The 23,593-nt window shown below is 43.9% G+C and overlaps 1 protein-coding gene across 1 annotated transcript in view; it reads left to right on the top strand.

The window, feature by feature from the left end:
• The first annotated feature begins 8,619 nt into the window (after window positions 1-8,619).
• DNAH1 (dynein axonemal heavy chain 1) overlaps window positions 8,620-23,593 on the top strand; it is a 117,822-nt gene continuing 102,848 nt past the window's right edge. The window contains exons 1-9 of the mRNA XM_077823430.1: window positions 8,620-8,835; window positions 9,718-9,790; window positions 13,904-14,078; window positions 14,734-14,890; window positions 15,488-15,620; window positions 18,606-18,767; window positions 19,192-19,444; window positions 22,003-22,160; window positions 22,941-23,152. Of these exons, the coding sequence (XP_077679556.1) occupies window positions 8,620-8,835; window positions 9,718-9,790; window positions 13,904-14,078; window positions 14,734-14,890; window positions 15,488-15,620; window positions 18,606-18,767; window positions 19,192-19,444; window positions 22,003-22,160; window positions 22,941-23,152 (1,539 nt within the window). The remainder of the gene's footprint in view (window positions 8,836-9,717; window positions 9,791-13,903; window positions 14,079-14,733; window positions 14,891-15,487; window positions 15,621-18,605; window positions 18,768-19,191; window positions 19,445-22,002; window positions 22,161-22,940; window positions 23,153-23,593) is intronic.

Here is a 23,593-nt window from a genome sequence, read left to right as displayed (position 1 = left end):
TTGATATGAGGAGACCACATCTGTACACAGTATTCAAGATGTGGGTGTACCATGGATTTATATAAGGGCAATAAGATATTCTCCATCTTATGTAGACACACAGAGAGATACAGATAGATACACGCACGCACATATATACAGAGAGCGAGAGAGATTACACAGAGGGTCGTGTGCATATTGGCAGATTTTCTCACCTCAGAGGTTCACAGCAGCCCTCCGTTTGTCCACTTTCGTGGCTCAGATCTGCCGTTCACTCAGTTAGCCTCATCACTGGCCAGCATGGGGGAAAAGGAGAACAATCCCCGCAGACTCTGTGTCCCACCTAGTGGGTCAGGGACAGGGCAGATCCCTTTCCAATTTAGGCCTTCCCTTCTGGTGTTTCTCACAGACCAGGTCAACTCCTCCTGTGTCCAATCAAGAGTTGGGGGGATGGAGGGGAACCCAAGCCCACCCTCTACACCGGGTTCCAGCGCAGGGCCCTGTGGATAGCAGCTGTCCACAATGTTTCCTGTATCAGCTGTGTGACAACTACAACTCCCTGGGCTACTTCCCCATTGCCTTCCCCCCAGCACCTTCTTTATCCTCACTGCAGGATCTTCCTCCCGAAGCCTGATCACGCTTGCACTCTTCACACCTTCTCACTCCCTGCTCCTGACACACCCCCCTACTAACTGATGGGAGGTCCTTTTTAAACCAGGTGTCCTGATTAGCCTGCCTGCCATAATTGAATCTAGAAAGTTCTTAATTGACTCCAGTTGTCTTGATTAGCTTGCCTGTCTTAATTGGTTCTGGCAGGTTCCTTATTGCTGGAGGGCAGCCCCTGCTCTGATCACTCAGGGAACAGAAAACTGTTCATCCGGTGGCCAATATATTTGCCTTCGACCAGACTCCTGTATCCCACTGGTCTGGGTCTGTCACAATAGATACACACACAGACACAGATATAGATAGATAGTTTTTGGAGAGTGTTGGGGACAACTTCCTGGTCCAACTATTGGAGGAACCAACCTGGGGCCGTTCTCCTCTTGACCTGCTGCTTACAAACAGGGAAGAATTGATAGGGGAAGTAGAACTGGGGGGCCACCTGCGTAGCAGTGACCATGAGATGATTGAGTTCAGGATCCCCACAAAAGGAAGAAAGAAGAGTAGCAAAATACAGACCCTGAATTTCAGTAAAGCAGACTTTGACTCCCTTAGGGAACTTATGGGCAGGTTCCCCTGGGAGGCTAATATGTGGGGAAAAGGAGTCCAGGAAAGCTGGGTGTATTTTAAAGAAGCCTTATTGAGAGTGCAGGAACAAACCATCCTGATGTGCAGAGAGAATAGCATATATGGCAGGCGACCAGCATGGCTTAACAGTGAAGTCTTCAGTGAGTTTAAACATAAAAAGGAAGCTTACAAGGAGTGGAAACTTGGTCAGATGACTAGGGAGGAGTAAAATACAACTGGAGTTGCAGCTAGCAAGGGATGTGAAGGGTAACAAGAAGGGTTTCTACGGGTACGTTAGCAACAAGAAAAAGATCAGGGAAAGTGTGGGACCCTTAATGAATGGGAGAGGCAACCTAGTGACAGATGATGTGGAAAAAGCTGAAGAACTCCATGCTTGTTTTGCCTCAGTCTTCACAGACAAGGTCAGCTCCCACACTGCTGTCGTGGGCAACACACTATGGGGAGGAGGTGAGCAGCCATCAGTGGTGAAAGAACAGGTTAACAACTATTTAGAAAAGCTGGACATGCGCAAGTCCATGGGTCCAGATCTAATGCATCCAAGGGTGCAGAGGGAATTGGCTGATGTGATTGCAGAGCCATTGACCATTATCTTTGAAAACTTGTGGCGATCGGGGGAAGTCCTGGATGATTGCAAAAAGACAAATATAGTGCCCATCTTTAAAAAAGGGAAGAAGGAGAACCCGGGGAACTACAGACCGGTCAGTCTCATCTCAGTCCCTGGAAAAATCATGGAGCAGGTCCTCAAGGAAACCATATTGAAGCACTTCAAGGAGAGGAAGGTCGTCAGGAATAGTCAACATGGATTCACCAAGGGCAAGTCATGCCTGACCAACCTGATTGCATTCTATGAGGAGATAACTGGCTCTGTGGATATGGGGAAGGCGGTGGACGTGCTATATCTTGACTTTAGCAAAGCTTTTGATATGGTCTCCCACAGTATTTTTGCCAGCAAGTTAAAAAAGTATGGATTGGATGAATGTAGTATAAGGTGGATAGAAAGCTGGCTAAATTATCAGGCTTAACGGGTAGCTTTCAATGGCTCGATGTCTAGTTGGCAGTCGGTATCAAGTGGAGCGCCTCAGAGGTTGGTCCTGGGGCTGGTTTTATTCAACGTCTTTATTAATGATCTGGACGATGGGATAGATTGCACCCTCAGCAAGTTCACGGATGGCACTATGTTGTGGGGAGAGGTAGATACGCTGGAGGGTAGGCATAGTGTCCAGAGTGACCTAGACAAATTGGAGGATTGGGCCAAAAGAAATCTGATAAGGTTCAACAAGGACATGTGCAGAGACCTGCTAAGCAGCTGTTCTGCAGGAAAGGACTGGGGATTACAGTGGACGAGAAGCTGGATATGAGTCAGCAGTGTGCCCTTGTTGCCAAGAAGGCTAATGGCATATTGAGCTACATTAGTAGGAGCATTGCCAGCAGATCGAGGAAAGTGATTATTCCCCTCTATTCGGCACTGGTGAGGCCACATCTGGAGTATTGCATCCAGTTTGGGGGCCCCCAGTACAGATGGGATGTGGACAAATTGAGAGAGTCCAGCGGAGGGAAACGAGAATGATCAGGGGCTGGGACATGGGACTTAGGGGAGAGGCTGAGGGAACTGGATTTGTTTAGTCTGCAGAAGAGAAGAGCGAGGGGGGATTTGATAGCAGCCTTCAACTACCTTAAGGGGGGTTCCAAAGAGGATGAAACTCAGCTGTTCTCAGTGGTGGCAGATGACAGGACAAGGAGCAATGCTCTCAAGTTGCAGTGGGGGAGGTCTAGGTTGGATATTAGGAAACACTATTTCACTGGGAGGGTGGTGGAGCACTGGAATGGGTTACCTAGGGATGTGGTGGAATCTCCATCCTTAAAGGGATTTAAGGCCCGGCTTGAGAAAGCCCTGAATGGGATGATTTAGTTGGTGTTGGTCTTGCTTTTAGCAGGGGATTGGAGTAGATCAGTGCTTCTCAAGCTATCTGATGTAGGGGACCGGCAATTTTGTTTTCCAATGTGCGCACAGACTGGCAGCTGTTGGCTCGCGGACTGGCACCGATCTGCGGACCACCACTTTGAGTAGCACTGGACTAGATGACCTCCTGAGGTCTCTTCCAACCCTAATATTCTATGATTATATATATATATATATATTACACACCCACACATACATATACACACACACACACACACCCCACACAGATATAGATATATATCTATACACACACACAGAGATATACATATAGATATGTAGATATACACAAACAAATGTAGATATAGATCTATACACACACAGATATACACATACACACGCACATACATACACACATATAGAAATAGATACACATATACACAAACACAGTTATAGATATAGATAGATGTAGATACACACACACACACATATATACAGATAAAGATATATACACACACAGATATATCTATACCAATGTGTGTCAAGGTTCCTTCCCCACTCTGAACTCTAGGGTACAGGTGTGGGGACCTGCATAAAAAACCCCTTAAGCTTATTTTTACCAGCTTAGGTTAAAACTTCCCCAAGGTACAAACTATTTTTCCTTTTGTCCCTGGACTTTATTGCTGCCACCACCAAGCATCTAACAAATATAACTGGGAAAGAGCCCCCTTGGAAATGTCTTTCCCCCCAAAATCCCCCCAAGCCCTACACCCCCTTTCCTGGGGAAGGCTTGATAAAAATCCTCACCAATTTGCATAGGTGAACACAGACCCAAACCCTTGGATCTTAAGAACAAGGAAAAAAGCAATCAGGTTCTTAAAAGAAGAATTTTAATTGAAGTAAAAGAATCACCTCTGTAAAATCAGGATGGTAAATACCTTACAGGGTAATCGGATTAAAACATAGAGAATCCCTCTAGGCAAAACCTTAAGTTACAAAAAGACACAAAAACCGGAATATACATTCCATTCAGCACAACTTATTTTACCAGCCATTTAAAGAAAACAGAATCTAACGCATATCTAACTAGATTGCTTATTAACCCTTTACAGGAGTAATGACCTGCAATCCTGCTCTGGTCCCAGCAAAAGAAAAACACACAGACAGAGAGAACCCTTTGTTTCCCGCCTGCTCCAGCTTTGAAAGTATCTTGTCTCCTCATTGGTCATTTTGGTCAGGTGCCAGAGAGGTTATCTTCAGCTTCTTAACCCTTTACAGGTGAAAGGGTTTTTCCTCTGGCCAGGAGGGATTTAAAGGTGGTTAGCCTTCCCTTTATATTTATGGCAGTGTGTGTATCTATATCTGTACATATGTGTATGTGTGTGCATCTATATCTATCTCTCTGTGTGTGTATATATATATATAAAAACAAAGCCACATATCATTTCACACCTGGAAACTTTGTTTCCTTTGACTAGATAATGAGTAGTGAACTGCTGGAAAGATGTGTTAAAATGCTTATTGTAGTAAAATGGTTTAGGACTTGACAAAGCCAGCTATCCATTTGCTAGTGGTGTGTGGGGAAACTTTCTTTGGCAAATATCTGGGAAGTGTGAGTGTGCACATGTGTGTGGAGGCTGTATCATCAACTTCTGCATAACTGATGCTTTCAGAAGATTTTGACTTTCAATGAGAATTTTGTGTTTAACTCCCATTTGTGCCTTTGAAAATCTTCTCCTCAAAGAAAAGTTTTCCAGCCCTTGTGGTTCCAAATAAAACCATCTTCTAAATATGAAGTGTGTATAACCTGCTGAGTCTGCATAGAGATGGCTTCACTGTGAACGCTGCAGCAGCAGTAGAATGAAATTAACAAGACTAGGGGCAGTTTCACTGATAGCATTCAGAACTCTTTTGGAAGCAAGGAAGTTGTCCAGAATAATGTCAGTTTCACATTGCAGCTGCCTGCGATAGCTGTGAGCAGCAGCAGAGGCAACTCTTGAGGAAGAGGATCCAAAAAGCAGAGGTTGAGGGAGGTAGAGTATACCTTTGGACCCCCTGCCCCTCATTTGCCTCAATTAGGAGGCTGAGAGGTAGAGTATCTGAGAACCTCTTCCATTTAAACCAGCCCAGAGGCTGTGGATGTGGAAGAAGAGGCAGGCTGTGGAGTGAGCATCTGATTTATTAAATGTCTACTAGCTAGAGTCTGATATGAAATATGGAACCACCAAGCAGGATCCAGGAAGAGCACTCCGGTAGAAATCCCAAGCATCCTCCAGAAGCTTGGGTTGCAGGGGACTGGGATTTTCTCTGGATTTGCTAGTGCACCCATTCTCTATTACCTGTATCAAACTCTGGCTAATCGTTTTAATTCTTTGTCCGGTAGGTGGCTAGAAAATTTTTCAAGATCTGATTTTGGACAGTGTGTCAATGTTACATTAGGCAGGCATATACATTATCGTCTTCTCTTGTGCATCTGTGAGGGCCTGGCAGATGGATCTTTTTGAACAGGATGCTGAATAGGAGTTTATTTAAATTAGTGAATAAATTTAGTGATCATAAAGGACATTCTGGAGGTGTAAATGACTACACAAGGTGTAAAGCAGTGGAGAATCAGGCCCACTGTGGTACATGCTTCCTCCACACAGCTGTCAATGGAACTCAGCCCTGACCTGTAGCAGCATATGCTGTTTCAGTCCTGGGCAGAAACTGTCAATCATGCTAACATGTTTCACTTCACTCATTTACTTACATCATGGTAATCTTAATTTATCCGTTGATTTTAAAAAAAATCACTCAAAATTGTTCACTGATTTGAACACTACAATAACAAACCTGTGTGCAGTTGTTCCTTACTATCTTAGGTGTGTTATGTAATGCTTTCCTTTCTGTGTGTGCCTGATCCATTCTTGTTGCCAGGCAGCTAGTTGAAATTTACAAAATTCATACTCTCTGAACAGAGCAGATAGGATGTTTTGTAAATTTCACTTCACTATCTGCATTCAAGAACAGAGCAGAGTGTCTCAGTAGGCAAAGGTATGTGCCTCTGAGTGACAGTGAAACCCAAAACAGCGACAGCACTAGTTTTAGACTATAAGCCTTGACAAGACCTTTTTAATGAAGATCTACTATGGCAAGTTGGTAAACTCTCAACCAGCAGATTGTTGAGCAAATATTTTATCCCCCAGGATTAAACCAGACAGAACTACAGGTCTTTCCTGGCATGCAGAACAGGCATCTCTGTAAATCATAGAATCACAGAATCATAGGAGTGGAATGGATCTTGAGAGGTCATCTAGTCCAGTCCCCTGCACTCGCAAGACTAAGTATTACCTAGACCATTCCTGACAGGTGTTTGTCTAACCTGCTCTTAAAAATCTCCAGTAATGGGGATTCCACAACCTTCCTGGGCAATTTATTCCAGTGCTTAACCACCTTGACAGTTAGGAAGTTTTTCCTAATATCCAAACGAAACTGTTCTTGCTGCAATTTAAGCTCATTGCTTCTCGTCCTATCCTCAGAAGTTAAAGAGAATAATTTTTCTCCCTCCTCCTTGTAACAACTTTTAATGTACTTGAAAACTGTTATCATGTCCCCCTCAGTCTTCTCTTCTCCAGACTAAACAAACCATGGGAAGAATATGGGCTATTCTTTACTTACAACTAGACCCCAGGGGTGGGTAAACTATGGCCCATGGGCTGGATCCGGCCCATGAGCCGTTTTAAGTGGGCCCGCGAGCTCCCACTGGGGAGCGGGGTCTGGGACTTGCCCCCTCTGGTGCTCCAGCTGGGGTACAGGGTCGGGGGTCGCACCATGTGGCTCCCAGAAGCCGTGGCATTGTCCTGCTCCAGCTCCTAGGCACCCCAATGGCCCCCTCTGGTGCTCCAACAGGAGTTGCAGGGGCTGTGCCTACGGACCGGGCAGAGTGCAGAGCTGCCTGGATGCACCTCTGTGTAAGAGCCGGAGAAGGGACATGCTGCTGCTTCCGGGAGCCGCTTGAGGTAAGTGCCGCTCAGAGCCTGCACCCCTGAACCTCTCCTCATGCCCCAACCCCCTGCCCAGCCCTGATCCCCCTTCCTGCCCTCCAAACCCCTTGATCCCAGCCTGGAGCATCTTTCTGGACACCAAACCTCTCATCCCCAGCCCCACCCCAGAGCCCACACCTCCAGCTGGTGCCTGAACCCCTTCCCGCACCCTGACCCCCTGCCTCAGTTCAGAGCCCTCTCCTAGCCCCTGAACTTCTCATTTCTGGCCCCAACCAGGAGCCCACACCCCCAACTAGAGCCCTCACCCCCTCTCGCACCCAAACTCCAATTTTGTGAGGATTCATGGCCCGCCATCCAATTTCTATTTCCCAGATGTGGCTCTCAGGCCAAAAAGTTTGCCCACCCCTGGGCTAGACTTCAGGCCCAGCTGTGAGCACGGACTGGTGCAATAAGCTGCACCACCCCAGAAATAGCCTTCAGAGGCATTATGATGTAGAATTCCCATACATGTATGGTAATAAGCTATAGCAGGATAAACATCTTTATATCTGTATAACTGCATCAACACTAAGGGAACTGTACTACTTTAACTAGTCCAGTTTAGTTGGAGCAGTAACGTTTTTGTATTTAGACAAGCCCTTACTTCAGGACTGAATATTGCAGCCCTTGGTTTTGCATTAGCATCTTGCCACGTGTCTGAAAGCTGCACTTCTTTAGCATCTGCAGTTATGTAAAGTTTTTTTGTATGAAAAATAAATGCACACATCGATAATATTTGCCTGTACTGGTCTCTTCCCTGATGGAGGAACAGAAATTTTGAGTTGAGATCACCAGCAAAAAAAGAAAAGAAAAGAAATCCCCTGCAGTAAAAAGGAGCGGGGAGCTTCTGGCTATATTTTAATATTCAGCAGTCCTCACATAGACACCTCTGCTTTAATTGTCTGAGACGGAGTCAGAATTTACATCTGGGCCTAGCTGGGTGGGGTATCTGGTTTTAAGTTTACTAGAATTAAGTTAAGTTTGGAAGGGACTGTTACCCTTAAGGGATTTGGTAAAGCCCCTACATACCTAATAGGGGCTTATAGCTCATAGGGGCTTATTTGGTAGTTTCAGTGCAGGCCTGGGTTGCTCCAGTTCTGCTGGCCGCCTCTTGGATGCTGGGAAGTCCCTGCAGTTTCAGGAAAGCAGCTTTTAACACATCCGCTGTTGGTTTCTCCTCCGAAACCTGTGTGGAATAATGAAGTTCCCCTTTTGCCCTGGGTTAGTGAGCCATCCAATCAGGTGTGTGAGACAGATGGCCACCAGGCCATAAAAGTAAAGTGTGGGATCATGGCAGGGGGTCAAGCGCACCTCGTTACCCGCTCATCTGCTTAGCGAACCAGCAATGTAAAAAAATGCTGAGAGGTATTTTACAAGTGGTGGAGACACCGTGTTAACTGTATCTGTCGGTTTCCTTTCCATAAGGCCCAGGATCGCTTCATAGCACCTTTCCTCTGACTGGTGGAGAGGATGGATAAGACAAAGAAAGAATTGACAAACTCGCTGGGGAGGAGCCCCTATTCTCCTCATTCCAACAGCCAGGCTCAGGTCTTGGACCCCAGCCCAGGAGCCAGCTCAAGCCCAGCAGAAAGCATCTACAGGGGGACCAACAGGAAATACCCAATGATTAAACAAAAAGGATTTTACTCTGATGTGCTCTATCCAGGAGCCACAACTTTCTTGGGGGTAAGTGCAAAGAGCCTCCTCTTTCTTCATTTTTTCTATTGGAGATTCACAGATCATCCTAGATGTAAGGATCCATGTGAAAAGCAGATAATCTGCAAGGCTTACTCATGCAGAAAATAGGACTACAGCTTAGAATGACACCCACCAATCACAGAACTCCTTGGCTTTCTTGTTGTCTTTTCTCTTGCCCATAATTTTTCCCCCTCGGCTCCTCCTTTGGTCTATCTCTTCACCCAATCTGCTCAGAGCAAGGCAGGGAGCAGGCAACAATGCCAGGCCCATGCATCTTGTCTCACATTCTGCAGCTGTTCCCCTAGGTCAGAGCCCTCATAGGATTTGACTTTTCGGGGGTAAAGCAGCAATGCTTTGTCTATCACAATTCATGATGTCCTTGAATTACTGGCTGGGGGGCTGACTCTCAAGGCAGTCACAGTATGCCGTGTATGATCATGTTATTGTGGGCAGGGCACGGAACTCCGTGGGCTAGTAAATGTATGAGGCCGGATCTTAAGTTGGTGTAAATAAGCATAGCCCAACTGGTTTCCTTGTTCTTTAGCCCTCTCTCTAGATATCTCTGGTTGGTTTCAGGCTGCATTCTATTAAAAATTCCCTGCCTCTGTGTTTGTGATGCTATGTGCCCTATCCCTTTCCGGAGATACTCCCTTTGCCACTTAGAGCCTTTATCCATGGCACTCTATGTTTCAGCATGTCCTCTCTAACTCTAGTACTTCAAGCCCTCACTGAAGGTTCTTTCTTCCTCTCCCTGTATGACACTCTCTATGGATCCCCTTACTACCCTCTCTTTCTCTGTTACTCTCTGTGGCCCCTCTCTCTTATCTCTGACTTGCCCTGGTGATATTCTTTTATGTGCTGGATTTGCAGGATGTTTGCGCTGGTCCCAGTGTGTACAAGGATTTACTGAGACAGGCTGATCTTGAGCAGCACACGCCAAAAGGTAAATGCACTGAAAAGAATAATGCCACTGCCTGTAGGCATGCTGGGAAATGGGGCCTTAAAGGGTTCATGTTGGTAGCACTAGGCATGCTGGGAAATTAGTGCTTCAGCTGATTACTTTAGGCTAGAAAAGCACTGGAAATATTCCCATGATTCTGTTCTCAAAGCCAAGGATGATCCCAAGGTGATGGAATCACTTGGGAATGGTGGAGTGAAGTGAACCCCCAGGTCAGTAGAATGATCCCCTTCATGAGTAAAAAGCGATTTACCAACTGTCAGGGTATATCTGGCCCCTGTGATGTCCACAGAGCATTTGGGTCCATACCTAATCTTAGGAGGCGACTCTTGTAGCTAGACCTGTGGGGTACCCTGGGAAGAATAACAAGATTAATGTCACTTGGAGTACTCTGTCCTTCACGGGTCCATTATGCCTGAATATGAGGCTCAACCCGCACTCCGTAGGCACAGAGGTTACCAACAGCAGTGGAATGTGTCCATTACTGCTGTGGGGGGTGCCGGAGTTGGCCAGGCAGGAAATGTACACCTTCCCCTCCTCCTCGCCCCCCCCCCCCCGTCCCAGCCTTTTGCATGCTCTGGACTCCAGCTCCACACTCACTCTGCAGTGGAGCTTTGTGTATTGGAAAAAGGGATCTGCCACTTCTTTCCCACTTGCAAATGGTACACATGTCCTGGAGGCTGGAGTATGGCCATAGAGAGGCTATGAGAGGAAAGGATCTTTCCCTTCCCCAGAGCCTGGCAGACCCGCAGGGCATAGTCTGGTTATTTGGATTGTAGGCTGGGGAGAGATGGAAGCCATATATCACCTTACTGTGCTTTAGATGTGCTCTTGATTGTCCTGAGTAAGGGAAAATGACTTCATCCACAAGTGAATCTTGACAAGACCGACTCATCCCTAACCAGTGGAGACAGGTCTTTATTTATGATATGCTACTTATATAATGGGGAAAAATCAGGCTGTAAGTATAAATGCTGATGACACACTAAGTATTGACATAAATAACTGATAATGCACAAAGTGCTGCAATGAATAGCTTCATAGATTTCAATGAAGTGGAAGGCCACAGTGGGAATAGTAGCATTTACTGACAATAGATATAAACCAGGGCAGTTCTCTGAAGAAACCAAACCAACATTTGTGCAAGGTTAAAGATATTTTGTTAAAACCTCTATGCTTTATTCACTCTTCAGTAAAGGCAAATCTTCAAAAAATCATAAACCTGTACGTTGATATGGACAATTCATGATTCTGTACAATATTTGATTAATGATATGAATAAAACGGAGATTAAATATATAGAGCGGCCTGTTTAGGATTGATCTACATTAGTTTAAATATTATTTTTATAAAAAGCAAATGTTAGATTGGTATTTTTGTGTTACAAGGACTCTGATCCTGAAATATTATTGACATCAGCATTTTTGCCTTCAGTGAAAGCTGCAGATGCTCAGTGCCTCACAGAATTGGTTTCAAAGGCCCCGATCCTGCAAACTGCTCTCCACAATTGCTTTAATGTCTGTAGGGATTTATATGGGCACCAAGAGCCAAGTACACAGAGCAAGTTGCAGGATGGGGTCCAACGTCATTAACAACCTTAATACATAAGTACATAAGAACAGCCATACTGGGTCAGACCAAAGGTCCATCCAGTCCAGTATCCTGTCTACCAACAGTGGCCAATGCCAGGTGCCCCAGAGGGAGTGAACCTAACAGGTAATGATCTAGTGATCTCTCTCCTGTCTCCATCTCCACCCTCTGACAAACAAACAGAGGCTAGGGACACCATTCTTTACCCATCCTGGTGAATAGCCATTAATGGACTTAACCTCCATGAATTTATCCAGTTCTCTTTTAAACCCTGTTATAGTCCTAGCCTTCACAACCTCCTCTGGCAAGGAGTTCCACAGGTTGACTGTGCGCTGTGTGAAGAAGAACTTCCTTTTATTTGTTTTAAACCTGCTGCCCATTAATTTCATTTGGTGGCCCCTAGTTCTTATATTATGGGAACAAGTAAATAACTTTTCCTTATTCATTTTCTCCACACCACTCATGATTTTATATACCTCTATCATATCCCCGCTTAGTCTCCTCTTTTTCAAGCTGAAAAGTCCTAGCCTCTTTAATCTCTCCTCATATAAGACCCGTTCCAAACCCCTAATCATTTTAGTTGCCCTTTTCTGAACCTTTTCTAATCCTAGTATATCTTTTTTGAGATGAGGGGACCACATCTGTATGCAGTATTCAAGATGTGAGCATACCATGGATTTATATGAGGGCAATAAGATATTCTCTGTCTTATTCTCTATCCCTTTTTCAATGATTCCTAACATCCTGTTTGCTTTTTTGACTGCCACTGCACACTGCGTGGACGTCTTCAGAGAACTTATCCACGATGACTCCAAGATCTTTCTCCTGATTAGTTATAGCTAAATTAGCCCCTGTCATATTGTATGTATAGTTGGGGTTATTTTTTCCAATGTGCATTACTTTACATTTATCCACATTAAATTTCATTTGCCATTTTGTTGCCCAATCACTTAGTTTTGTGAGATCTTTTTGAAGTTCTTCACAGTCTGCTTTGGTCTTAACTATCTTGAGCAGTTTAGTATCATCTGCAAACTTTGCCACCTCGCTGTTTACCCCTTTCTCCAGATCATTTATGAATAGGTTGAATAGGATTGGTCCTAGGACTGACCCTTGGGGAACACCACTAGTTACCCCTCTCCATTCTGAAAATTTACCATTTATTCCTACCCTTTGTTCCCTGTCTTTTAACCAGTTCTCAATCCATGAAAGGATCTCCCTCTTATCCAATGACAACTTAATTTACGTAAGAGCCTTTGGTGGGGGACCTTGTCAAAGGCTTTCTGTCCACTGGATCCCCCTTGTCCACATGTTTGCTGACCCCCTCAAAGAACTCTAATAGATTAGTAAGACATGATCTCCCTTTACAGAAACCATGCGGACTTTTGCACAACAATTTATGTTCTCCTATGTGACTGACAATTTTATTTTTTACTATTGTTTCAACTAATCACATCCAGGTGTCCAATTTAAGGCCCCAAATCCTAAGTTTCTCCTTGACCAGTATGAAAGTTTCTCAAGTAAGAGATTAAAAGAGCCCACGCTCGTTCAAAGTCCTTTATCTTATTTTTAGGTCTGTGTTAGGCTCTCTCCAAGGAGATGATGCTCTTTACATCTTGCAGCTAATTATTTATTTCAGGTAAAACATCAAATTCCCAGCTTCTTGCAGTTCTTTTATTTGCAGCTAATGATGGTATACTTAGTCATCTAAACATTTATGTTTTATTTATAGGTTATCTAAGATGATGATTTTCTTTGGGCCAAAGCCTTGGAGATCTTTACTTGTTGTTAGAGCACACTTCCCACTGAAGACAATAGACCAAAGTCCTGACATTGTTAGTCAGTTTGTATTCAGTCCTTAATCAGACAAACTCCAGTTGAAGTGAATGGAAATTTTGCTTGAGTGAGAACTGAATGACTGACTCCTTTTGAGGTTTGCCTGATTAAAACATGAGTAAGCACTTCAGAATTTACTGGTTATCTGACTTGCTCTCAGTCTAGATTTATTTGCCTCTTATCACCATAGTATCTGAGTACCTCAGTTATTAATTAATCTTACCTTCAGAATAACCCTGTAGGAAAGTATCTTCTCCATTCTACCAATGGGGAGCTGAGGTACCGGGTAGATTAATGGTTTTGCCCAGGTCTCCTGTGTCTCAGTCCAAAGCCCTATCCACATGCTTTATAGTAATTCTTAATGCACATTATTGCTGGCACTGAGCCCATAGTGTTGTTTTGGTATTATATATACACAATAACATGTATAAGCACACAAACAAAGAAAGCTAGGGAGAAAACAAGGTTGGCTTCCACTCATCAGTACAGCCTGACTCAGGGTCTGCTTAACTCCTCCACTCACTTGTGTAGTACAGTCGCTCTGACTCTTGTAGATTGCCCACATGTGCACCCTGAGGGGTGGCATAGTTTGTCTGTCTGTGTGTATGTGCATATGAACGTAGATACATTGTTTTATGAACTTAGGTCTTTGCTTGTTTTTTTGTTTGATGTCAGTGACAACATTTGAGACTCCTGAGAACATTGAGTCTTACCTGGACAAACAAGTGATTGGACCAACCACTGAGATCCTAGCCAAGTCAGACTACCCACTGCAAGCATTTAAGCCAAAGGTGCAGCTTCCCTTTCAGGGGCTGCCAGGACAGTGCCCTCGGAAGATTGAGATAGAGAGGTAACCTCAAGAAGGGGGACAATGTGATAGCTGTTGTATATATCGAATAGCCACACAAGTACCGGGTATTGAATTTCGTTCTGAAGATGTGGAAGTGCTATGTAGATAATGTTTCAAGAGGGACAGTGTTTTATTGTAGGGTTTAGCCTTACCCCTTGACACCTGCACAATGCTGTAGACCTAGGTTGCATAGAGAGAGGATCACATTTTGACAGAATGACTTAAGGTTATTGTGCTTTGTAGATGTTGGAGATGGGAAAGACCTCTGAGATCACCCAGCCCATCTCTGACAATGCAGGAGTGATCCCCTAGAATAAATGCCTTAGGATGGAATTTTCAAAGTGCTCAGCCTTGGCCTAACTCTGCTCCCACTGGGGTCAATGGTAAAACTCCCATTGAAGTCAGTGGGTGCAGAGTTAGGCCAACCCTGAGCACTTCAGAAAATTCCACCCACAATGTGTTGTTCAGTATAGTATTAAAAGTTCCATCAATCTGTTCTGGGTAGTGTCCAATTGTTACTGCCTTGGTGCCATATTGAACCTGTAGTTATTAGCACAGACGTCCTTCCCTGTAGCAGACTGAAAGACAATTGAATAATGACAATTCATATAACGTCATTAAGCATAACCATTCAATCTCATTGACGCCTAACTAGGAGAAGACGGCTATATCTCAAACTAGATATTGCTCAGCTATTAGCCAATGAGGGGATAGATTCCAATCAGCTGATGCCCAGGCACCAAGACCCTGACAATATGCCAACCATTGAGCAAAAGAGAGATCCTCTCTTTCCCATCTACCTCCCACTACAGGTAAGCGAGCAGCTTCAGAAGTGTCATCTGCATTACTACTGACACTCTCGGGACTCACTGAAAAGAGCAGGGTACATGATGACTACTTTTGATTTAGTAAGAAACAGAGATGGACAGATGAATATTTTAGAATAGAAGCCATGGGGGCTAGGGATCCATAGTATTCAATCCTGCACGGTGCTGAGCGCCCCCTGTAAGTTAATGCGTGCCCACAACTTTCATTACAGTCAATGGGACTTGAAGGAGCTCAGCATCTCACAGGACTGTTCCAAAGACAGTTGTTTAGGCTTCTTTAATACCAATATTACACAAATACAGATTTCCTTCTGAATGCAACTGTCAGCAGCATTGGTTGCTTGGAATTTCTCCAGTTGAGAATCTCCTCCCCATTCTCTACTATCTAGAAGAGAAGGACTAGTCTAGACGCCACTCTTGGAAATAAGTCCTTCATAAGGCAACACATTATGTGGTTTCTGCACCTTTGCTGTTTCCCCCTGTACGTGTTTCTTTTCCTCTCATAAATTTCTATGCCATGTTGTTATCTTCGTCCCCAAGCAGGGATTCATTTCCATTGCTTACATTGTCTTGCCTATGTAGATATTTGATGATGAAGAGTATGACTGCCGGACTCCAGAAGAGTGGCTCTTGCTGGGGTTGGAGCCAGGATCTCAAGACAGAAAACCAGTCCCCGGAAAAGCGCTTTTACCTACAGATGATCAACTGGGACACGGTAAAGCATGAATGAGCTATAGTTTGGGTGCTTTACACAGTGACATTGGGCTAATGACACTTACAGTATCGTTGCAATACAATGGTTAGCATTTGGAATGGAACTTTCCAACTTAGATGAATATAATGTTGATGAATGGAACAGAGAGATGATTAAATGAGAGTGAGTACTTGGGTAACAGGCTCTAGTGGTTAGAGCAGGGGACTAGGAGTCAGGAGAACTGAGTTCTGCTCTCAGATCTGCCACACATTCATTGGATCTTGTTTTTAGAAATAGCTTCTGATTTTGCAACCACATTTCTGTGCCAAGAAATAATTGCAGGCTAATTTTATAGTACTTAAATGTTTAATTCTCTGATCAGACCTGCAAATCAATAAGTTAGAAGTCTAAATACTACGAAACATGTCCGTGTTTACTTGTGGGTGCAAAACTGGATGCCAAGTTGAGGCTCTTCTGAAAATTGGAGCCGCCGTGTGTGTTATTCAGTCCTGTTGTTCCAGAACTTAAACAACGGGAAGAATACATGGAGTGAATGTCAGGAAGCAATTGCATGCATGACTATTCTGCATTGTTGTGCTGGGGTACTTTATTTTATTTATTTATTTTTTAAAGAAAATCTTCAACTCAAAGCAACTGAGGTTGACTTTACGGGACATATGACAGTGAAGAGGAGCAACTTCAGCCCAGTTATTTTGATTGGGAAATCTTACCTGCCACAATACCTTGTGAGAATCAACTAAACCCTTTTAGAACGTAAGAGCCTAAGAACAGCCATACTGGGTCAGATCAATGGTCCATCTAGCCCAGTATCTTGTGTTCCATTGGCCGATGGCAAATGCTTGAGAAGGAATGAAAAGAATGAACAGGGTAATTTATAGAGTGATCCATCCTCCGTCATCCAGTCCCAGCTCCTAGCACTCAGAGGTTTAGACACCCAGAGCAGGGGGCTGTATCCCTGACTATATTGGTTAATAGCCATTGATGAACCTATCCACCATAGACTCATCTAATTCTTTTTTGAACCCAGTTATACTTTTGGCCTTCACAACATTCCCTGACAATGAGCTCCACAGGTTGACTGTGCGTTGTATGAAAAAGTACTTCCTTGGGTGACCCATGGTTATGTGTTTATCTTGTGTTATGTGAATGGATGGTTCACATGGTTATCTTGTGTTATGTGAACGGATAAATAACACGTCCTTTTCACTTTCACCTCACCGTTCATGATTTGATAGGCCTCTATCATATCCCCCCTTAGTCATCTCTTTTCTAAGCTGAAGAATCCCAGTCTTCTTAATCTCTCCTCACATGAAAGCTGTTTCCATTCACTATGCTGTTTCCAATTCCAATATATCCTTTTTGAGATGTAGCAAGCAGAAATGCACGCAGTATTCAAGATGTGTGTGTACCATGGCTTTATATGGCATGTGGCATTGTGATATTTTCTGTCTTGTTATCTATCCCTTTCCTAATAGTTCCTAACATTCTGTTAGTTTTTTAATTGCCATTGCACATTGAGCAGGTGTTTTCAGAGAACTACACAATCCACAATGGCTCAAAGCTCTCTTTCTGCTGGCTACATCTCATTTAGACTTCATCATTTTGCATGTATAGTTGAGATTATGTTTTCCAATGTGCATTACTTTGTATTTATCAATGCTGAATTTCATCCACCATTTGTTGCCCAGTCACCCAGTTTTGTGAGATCCCTTTGTACCTCCTCTCTGTCAACTTCGGACTTAGCAGTTGAGTGATTTTTGTATTATCTGCAAACTTTGCAACCTCAGTTAACCCCTCTTCCAGATCATTTATGAATACATTGAAGAGCTCTGGTCCCAGTACATATCATTGTGGGCCCTGGTATTTACCTCTCTCCACTGTGAAAACAGACCGTTTATTCCTACCCTTTGTTTCCTGTCTTTTAACCAGTAACTGATCCATGAGAGAACCTTCTCTCTTATCCCATGACAGCTTACGTTCCTTAAGAGTCTTTGGTGAGGGACCTTGTCAAATGCTTTCTGAAAGTCCAAGTACACAGTATCCACTGATCCTACTAAACACCATGTGTATTGACTCCCTCAAAGAATTCTAATAGATTGGTGTGGCATGATTTCCCTTTACAAAAATCATGTTGACTCTTCCCCAACACATCGTGTTCATCTGCGCCTCTGATAATTTTGTTCTTTACTAGAGTTTCAACCAATTTGCCTGATACTGAAGTTAGGCTTACAGGCTTGTAATTGCCAGGATCACCTCTGGAACTTTTTTTTTAAAAATCAGCATTATATTAGCTATCCTCCAATCACAGGCTGGTACAGTGGCTCATTTAAGTGGTAGTGATGTATCACAGTTAGTAGTTCTGCAATTTCATCTTTTAAGTTCCTTCAGAATTCTTGGGTGAATCTCATCTGCTGCTGGTGCCTTATTACTGTTTAATTTATCAGTTTGTTCCAACACCTCCTCTACTTTCACCTCAGTCTGGGACAGTTCCTCGGATTTGTCGCCTAAAAAGAATGGCTCAGGTATGGGAATTTCCCTCACTTCTTCTGCATTGAAGACAGATACAGAGAATTTACTTGGCTTCTCCTCAGTGGTCTTGTCTTCCTTGAGTGCTCCTTTAGCACTGATTGCTTGGCAGGCTTCCTGCTTTTGATGTATTTAAAAAAAATTGCTGTTAGTTTTTGTGCCTTTTGCTCTTCAAATTCTTTTTTAGCCTGCCTAATTATCTATTTATCCTTGACGTGCCAGTTTACGTTCCTTTCAATTTTCCTCAGTAGGATTTGACTTCCAATTTTTAAAAGATGTCTTTTTGTCTCTAACTGCCTCTTTTACTCTGTTTAGCCTCTTTTACTCTGTTTGTTGTTATCTTACTGTTTTTTTTAATTTGTGGTTTACGTATCGTTTGAGCGTCTATAATGGTGTTTTTAAAAAGTTTTCATGTAGCATTTTACTTTTGTGAATTGTAATGATTATATCTTCCATCAGAGGATCCCAAAAGCCACGAGTTGATCTATAAGTGGGTCAGCGTTGGTGTCCTGGATTATGACAAGGAGACAAAACTGTACTTAGTACATAAGACAAACGAGAGGGGAATGGTACGGGATGAAGAAGGGAGGCCTATTCTAAATGGAGGAGTAACTCCAGAAGGTGTGTTCTGACTAGGGTTCATTAGGAGATGGGAGACGTTCATTTACCTCTGTTTGCTTCCATTTCCACCACCAGGGCCCTGCATTGTGATAATACTTTTCCCTCTTCTTCCCCACCATTGGAGGACTGGACATAATTTTTCCTGGAACCAATGCCATTTGGGGGTAATGTGGGTAATTTGGGGATATTCGAAGTACCCACCATTTGCAGGGGTTAAGAATGATGCCTTTTCAGCACTGCAATCCCCTGCCAACCCAGACCTGAACTCTGATCCCTCATTTGGCAGTCTCTTGTACTGCCACCACCCCATCCTGACCCTGATTGCATATTCAATCTATTGGCTACAATAAATAGGGAATCTGATTTCTGCATTCACTGTGGACCCCAGCGTGTGTTATTTATGTCTTCCCTTCTTTCCCCCCAGGGAGAGCCCCTCTTATGCCATGTCAGTACTGGGTGCCACGAGTCCGTCTGCTGTTTCTTGCGGAAGACCCCCATGTGTTTGCCCAGCGAGTGGTTTCCGCCAATACCCTACGTAAGAAAACGCAGGCGTTGTTGCTGTACAATCTGTATGTGGACTGCATGCCTGTGGATGGGCTGAGGAGCATTAATGAGAAGAGCCTAGGTAGAATGAAGCAGCTGGCAATGAGCACTTCACACCTGAGAAAGGAGATACGGTGAATATCCCATTGATTCTTCCCTGGGGGCTAGAACAGGCTCATCGAAAGACTCAGATCATTCCTGTGCTTTCAATGTACCTTACTGGATGTCTGCATAGTGGTACAGTATAGGGTAGGTGTGACTGTCTTCCCTGGGGTGCAACCTGGAACTGGAGTACCGCTGAGCCCTTTGTCTTTCCAACCTGGGCTCTCTCTCACACTGTGCTGCTCTCACACAAGCTGCAGATCCCTTCAGATCCTGCCCTCACACAAACATTCATAGGCAGGGACACACCCAGCTGTGTTACAGGTGTGCTTTTACCAGCCACCCATGAACCAACAATAGAGAGGCTCCAGCCAGTTCCCCACAGCTCCCCAGCCTAGAACCCCAGAGCTGTACGGTCTTGCCCTGGTCAGAAACCTGACCAGTATACGTTTATCACCCAGTCCGCCCCTCCCTCAATGTGGACAGGACATCGCACCATCTCCTGTTCTTGAGCAGATTTCCCTTTGGACTTCAAACAACACATTGTTTTAGGTAAAAAAATATAAAACAAATTTATTAACTACAGAAAGATACATTTTTAAGTGATTGTAAGAAATAGCATACAGATCAAAGTTGGTTACCTAAGAAATAAAATGAAATCTCAATCCAAGTTCTGTATACTAGACAGGATTTGAATCAAGAAGTGTCTCACCCTGATGGTACAAACAGTCCACCAATCTTCCATACACAGGCTAGAAATCCCTTCAGCCTGGGACTGCATCCTCAGTTCAGTCCTTGTTCCTAAGGTTCTGGGTGTTGAGTTGTGGGGGGAGTGAGGCCAAGTGATGATGTCACTTCCCCCTTTTATAGTTTTTGCCTTGTGGGGGGAACTTCATTGTCCCAAACAAAGCCCCCAGCACAGTTAGTGGAAAAGTATAGGCACAAGATGGAGTCCAGTGTCACATGAGCTGGTCACATGCTCTTGCATGCTTCGATGAGTCATGGCAGGGGCCATTACCTATATTCTGGCTAGAACATTCGCAGAAAAATTCATCAGGTGGGAGTAAGCTTCTTTTATGGCCTATTGTATTTCTTAAAAGGGCCATCACCTTGAATGGTTTATCCACAATGTGCTGGCTAGACTGGATGTAAACTACCTTGTGGGTGTTAACCAGGAGCAAACACATTTGAAATACTGGTACAAAGTCAATATTTCTAACTTCAGATACAAAAATGATACACGCATACAAATAGGATAATCATATTCAGCAAACCATAACTTTTCCATTGACACCTCACGTGACATATTTTGTACAAGATTTGTTGCAATTATATAACACTGGTGAATATGGGGGTGCCAGGGTGTTGCTTTGGGGTACAGCGTGCCACAGTAGGCTAATGCTGAGAGATGGAAACTTTCATAGGAGCTGCACATTTTCAGTTACAGACACTGGAAACAGCTTCCAGAGCACAGATTGTCAATGGTTCCTATATTAGGCTGTGGACCACCAGCTCTCTGCAGAGTGCTTCCTGGTGGTCGGCAGAGAGCTGTGGAGTTGTCTGGTGCCAACTGCCTTTGTGGCTGATTGTCAAATTAAAAGAAAGTATGCTCAGGGATCTTGTGTAATCAAATAGAAAAGGAAAGGAGTAACCTGGTTACAAATGAGACAGTTTCTCTGCTGAGATACAGCCTAGGCTAGGGAAAAGTTTTAGAGTCCCTGGGCTTGCTGAATCATCATCTACCAGTGGTGGTATTGCCTTCAGTCCCTTGGAATGAACAACTGCTTTGACCCCCCTCAGAAACGTGGAGGTGTGAAGAGCTGTGTGGTTTAGCAATCTAGACTGGAGAGTAAGGTCTCTGTTTATGAACAGAGATGTAACCAGAGAGAAGTACTCTGTGCTTTAAGTGAAAGACAATAACACGATAGGATAATGACAGCTGGAGTTCAGGATCAGGAAAATCAGGAATTTTATACTTTCCGTAAATATTCAGAGGGGCATTTGGGAAGACGGCACATATACCCCAAGCATTCACACACAGCTTTCTCCAACCCTTAGGTTGTCTCTCTTCCCCCTTTGTAACACTTTTCTTCTCACATCCCTCCAGTCCATACCTTGTTTCCCTTCCACTTTGTTCTGTAGCAATGATTCAGATATGATGATCCTAATCCGCTGCTAGTCAGTTTCACTTTGCTGCAACCAGTGCCAGCAGAACAGACTAGTACGGAGACAATTTAGCAACTGGAGGGCAAGGAGGAGAGAGAGAGAAAGGAGTGCTAGTTCTGGCTTCAAATCTGGTCCTCTCTTACACTCACATCCCACCCAGCTGGGTGGGGCACCTTTGCAATGTCACTATTTTGTCCTGTGGCCCCACACAACTCTCTGCCAATGAACCTCAAACCTGCAGCATCATTTGCTGTTCTGTTCCTGGACCTCCATAGCTCTGCTAATGTAATTCAGATCTTTTTTAGTGAGCAAGCTAAGTATAAGTGAACCCAGGAGAAATAAATTGGGGGTAAGATCTTTGAGGATTGGTGCAGATATGCAGATCTGAGTGATCACTGTTCATTCATTTTATAATCCTCATCAGTGTGTTGAACTGTCTGCAATGCCTGGAAAAGGAGGTGAGCCTAGACTATGAACGCACCATGAACAAGATTATATTTGATGGAGTCATCACATCCAAGCCCCAGATGTTTTCATATGTCACCCTGCCAGAGAAAGAGGAGGAGAAGGTGCCAGAGAGAGGTATGGGATCTGGTGGAGAAAGTTGAGCTCTAGTTGGATTGCAAGGGTCCTTCTGTGAAATGATTTCTTCATTATTGTGGGAGACTTTCAGACACACCAGTTTATAATGCAAGAGGATGTACAAGGTGGTATGTTTTCCAGTTATTCTGGGGGACCAGTAGACAGCCAAATGCATGGAGAACTCATTTACATTAGGGGGTTAGGTTATGAATGATCCTTGGAAACTGTACATGTGTATCTGGGAACAGAATTTGGCTTTGGCACTTTGAGTGAGATTGCACAAGCAGAGGCATTCCATGGACAGTCCAGCTTTATTAACAGTGGGTGGAAAGCTGGAGGCAAACAGTGGAGGTTTCAAGGCCATGTTTGGGAGCGAGGACGCCTCTCATTTTCATTCATGTTCAGAATCTTGATTTCTTCTTTCTGGCAGCCTCTGCACAGTCCCATTGTGGGACATGGTCCCTATCCCTGGGCCATTCCTGCCATACCAAAAAGAACCTCATGATGGAGGACCTATGAGCCAGAACATCAGATCTGTCCTGGGGTCAGGGCTCCATTTCTGTGCAGGGACAGGGCAGATGTTTGTGAGATATGAAGTCCCCTAAACCTTTGGTGCCAACACCAGCCCTTTAATCCAGCTTCAAATAGGCAGAACACTTGGTGTCTGTTGGGATTACTTATATGTAATGACATGAGTAAAGTGTTGTGGAATCAAGCCAACCTAAAAAGGGACTGAAAATGCTCTTCCTATTAAAGTGACACACTCTCTTTTGCTGGCAGGGCTGGTCCAGATCCCAGACTATCCATTTGATGAGCAACGGGCATCTTTTATTTTTGTCTCGCTCCTGACCAGGCCAGAAGTCATCCTTGCCTTATCACAGGTGCGGGATGAGTGCAACAAAGCTGCAGCCATGTCTCTGTTTCATTCAACCTTGTCTAAGTATGGCCGGCTAGAGGAGTTTGAACAGATCCAGACGCAGACCTTCACCCAGGTAAGGAAGGGCAGGGAGGGAACATTCACTTAAGGGGAGGGGAGATACAGAACAATCAACAGGGCTCTTGGCAGATACCAACCAGACCTTGCCAGACAGATCTTAGCAATTGTATAATTGATTTATTGCACTTGGACAAAGCTTTTCTAGAAAACATGGTGCAAAATCTGCATTGTAGATTTCCAAATTGTTCTTATTCCTTCTCCCCTTATTGTTACAAGGAACAAGAGCTTTGATTCCACTAAAAATACTGATTTTTCTTAAGATCCTCTCTCTTCTTTAACCACAGGGATAATGAAAAAACAGAATTTTTTTGAGTTCTTATTAGTTTTGTTAGATTTTTTCCACACAATTTAGTGAAAAAGCTTTAGATACTAACAACCACAGAGTAAAACAATAAAACCTTATAAATCTTTTATATCTTTCACCAGAGGACTTTCA

This window comes from Eretmochelys imbricata, chromosome 7, assembly GCF_965152235.1.
Source record: "Eretmochelys imbricata isolate rEreImb1 chromosome 7, rEreImb1.hap1, whole genome shotgun sequence".
Taxonomy (NCBI): Eukaryota; Metazoa; Chordata; order Testudines; family Cheloniidae; genus Eretmochelys; species Eretmochelys imbricata.
Note: the sequence above shows the minus strand (reverse complement) of the source record. Positions and strands in the feature narration are given on the sequence as shown.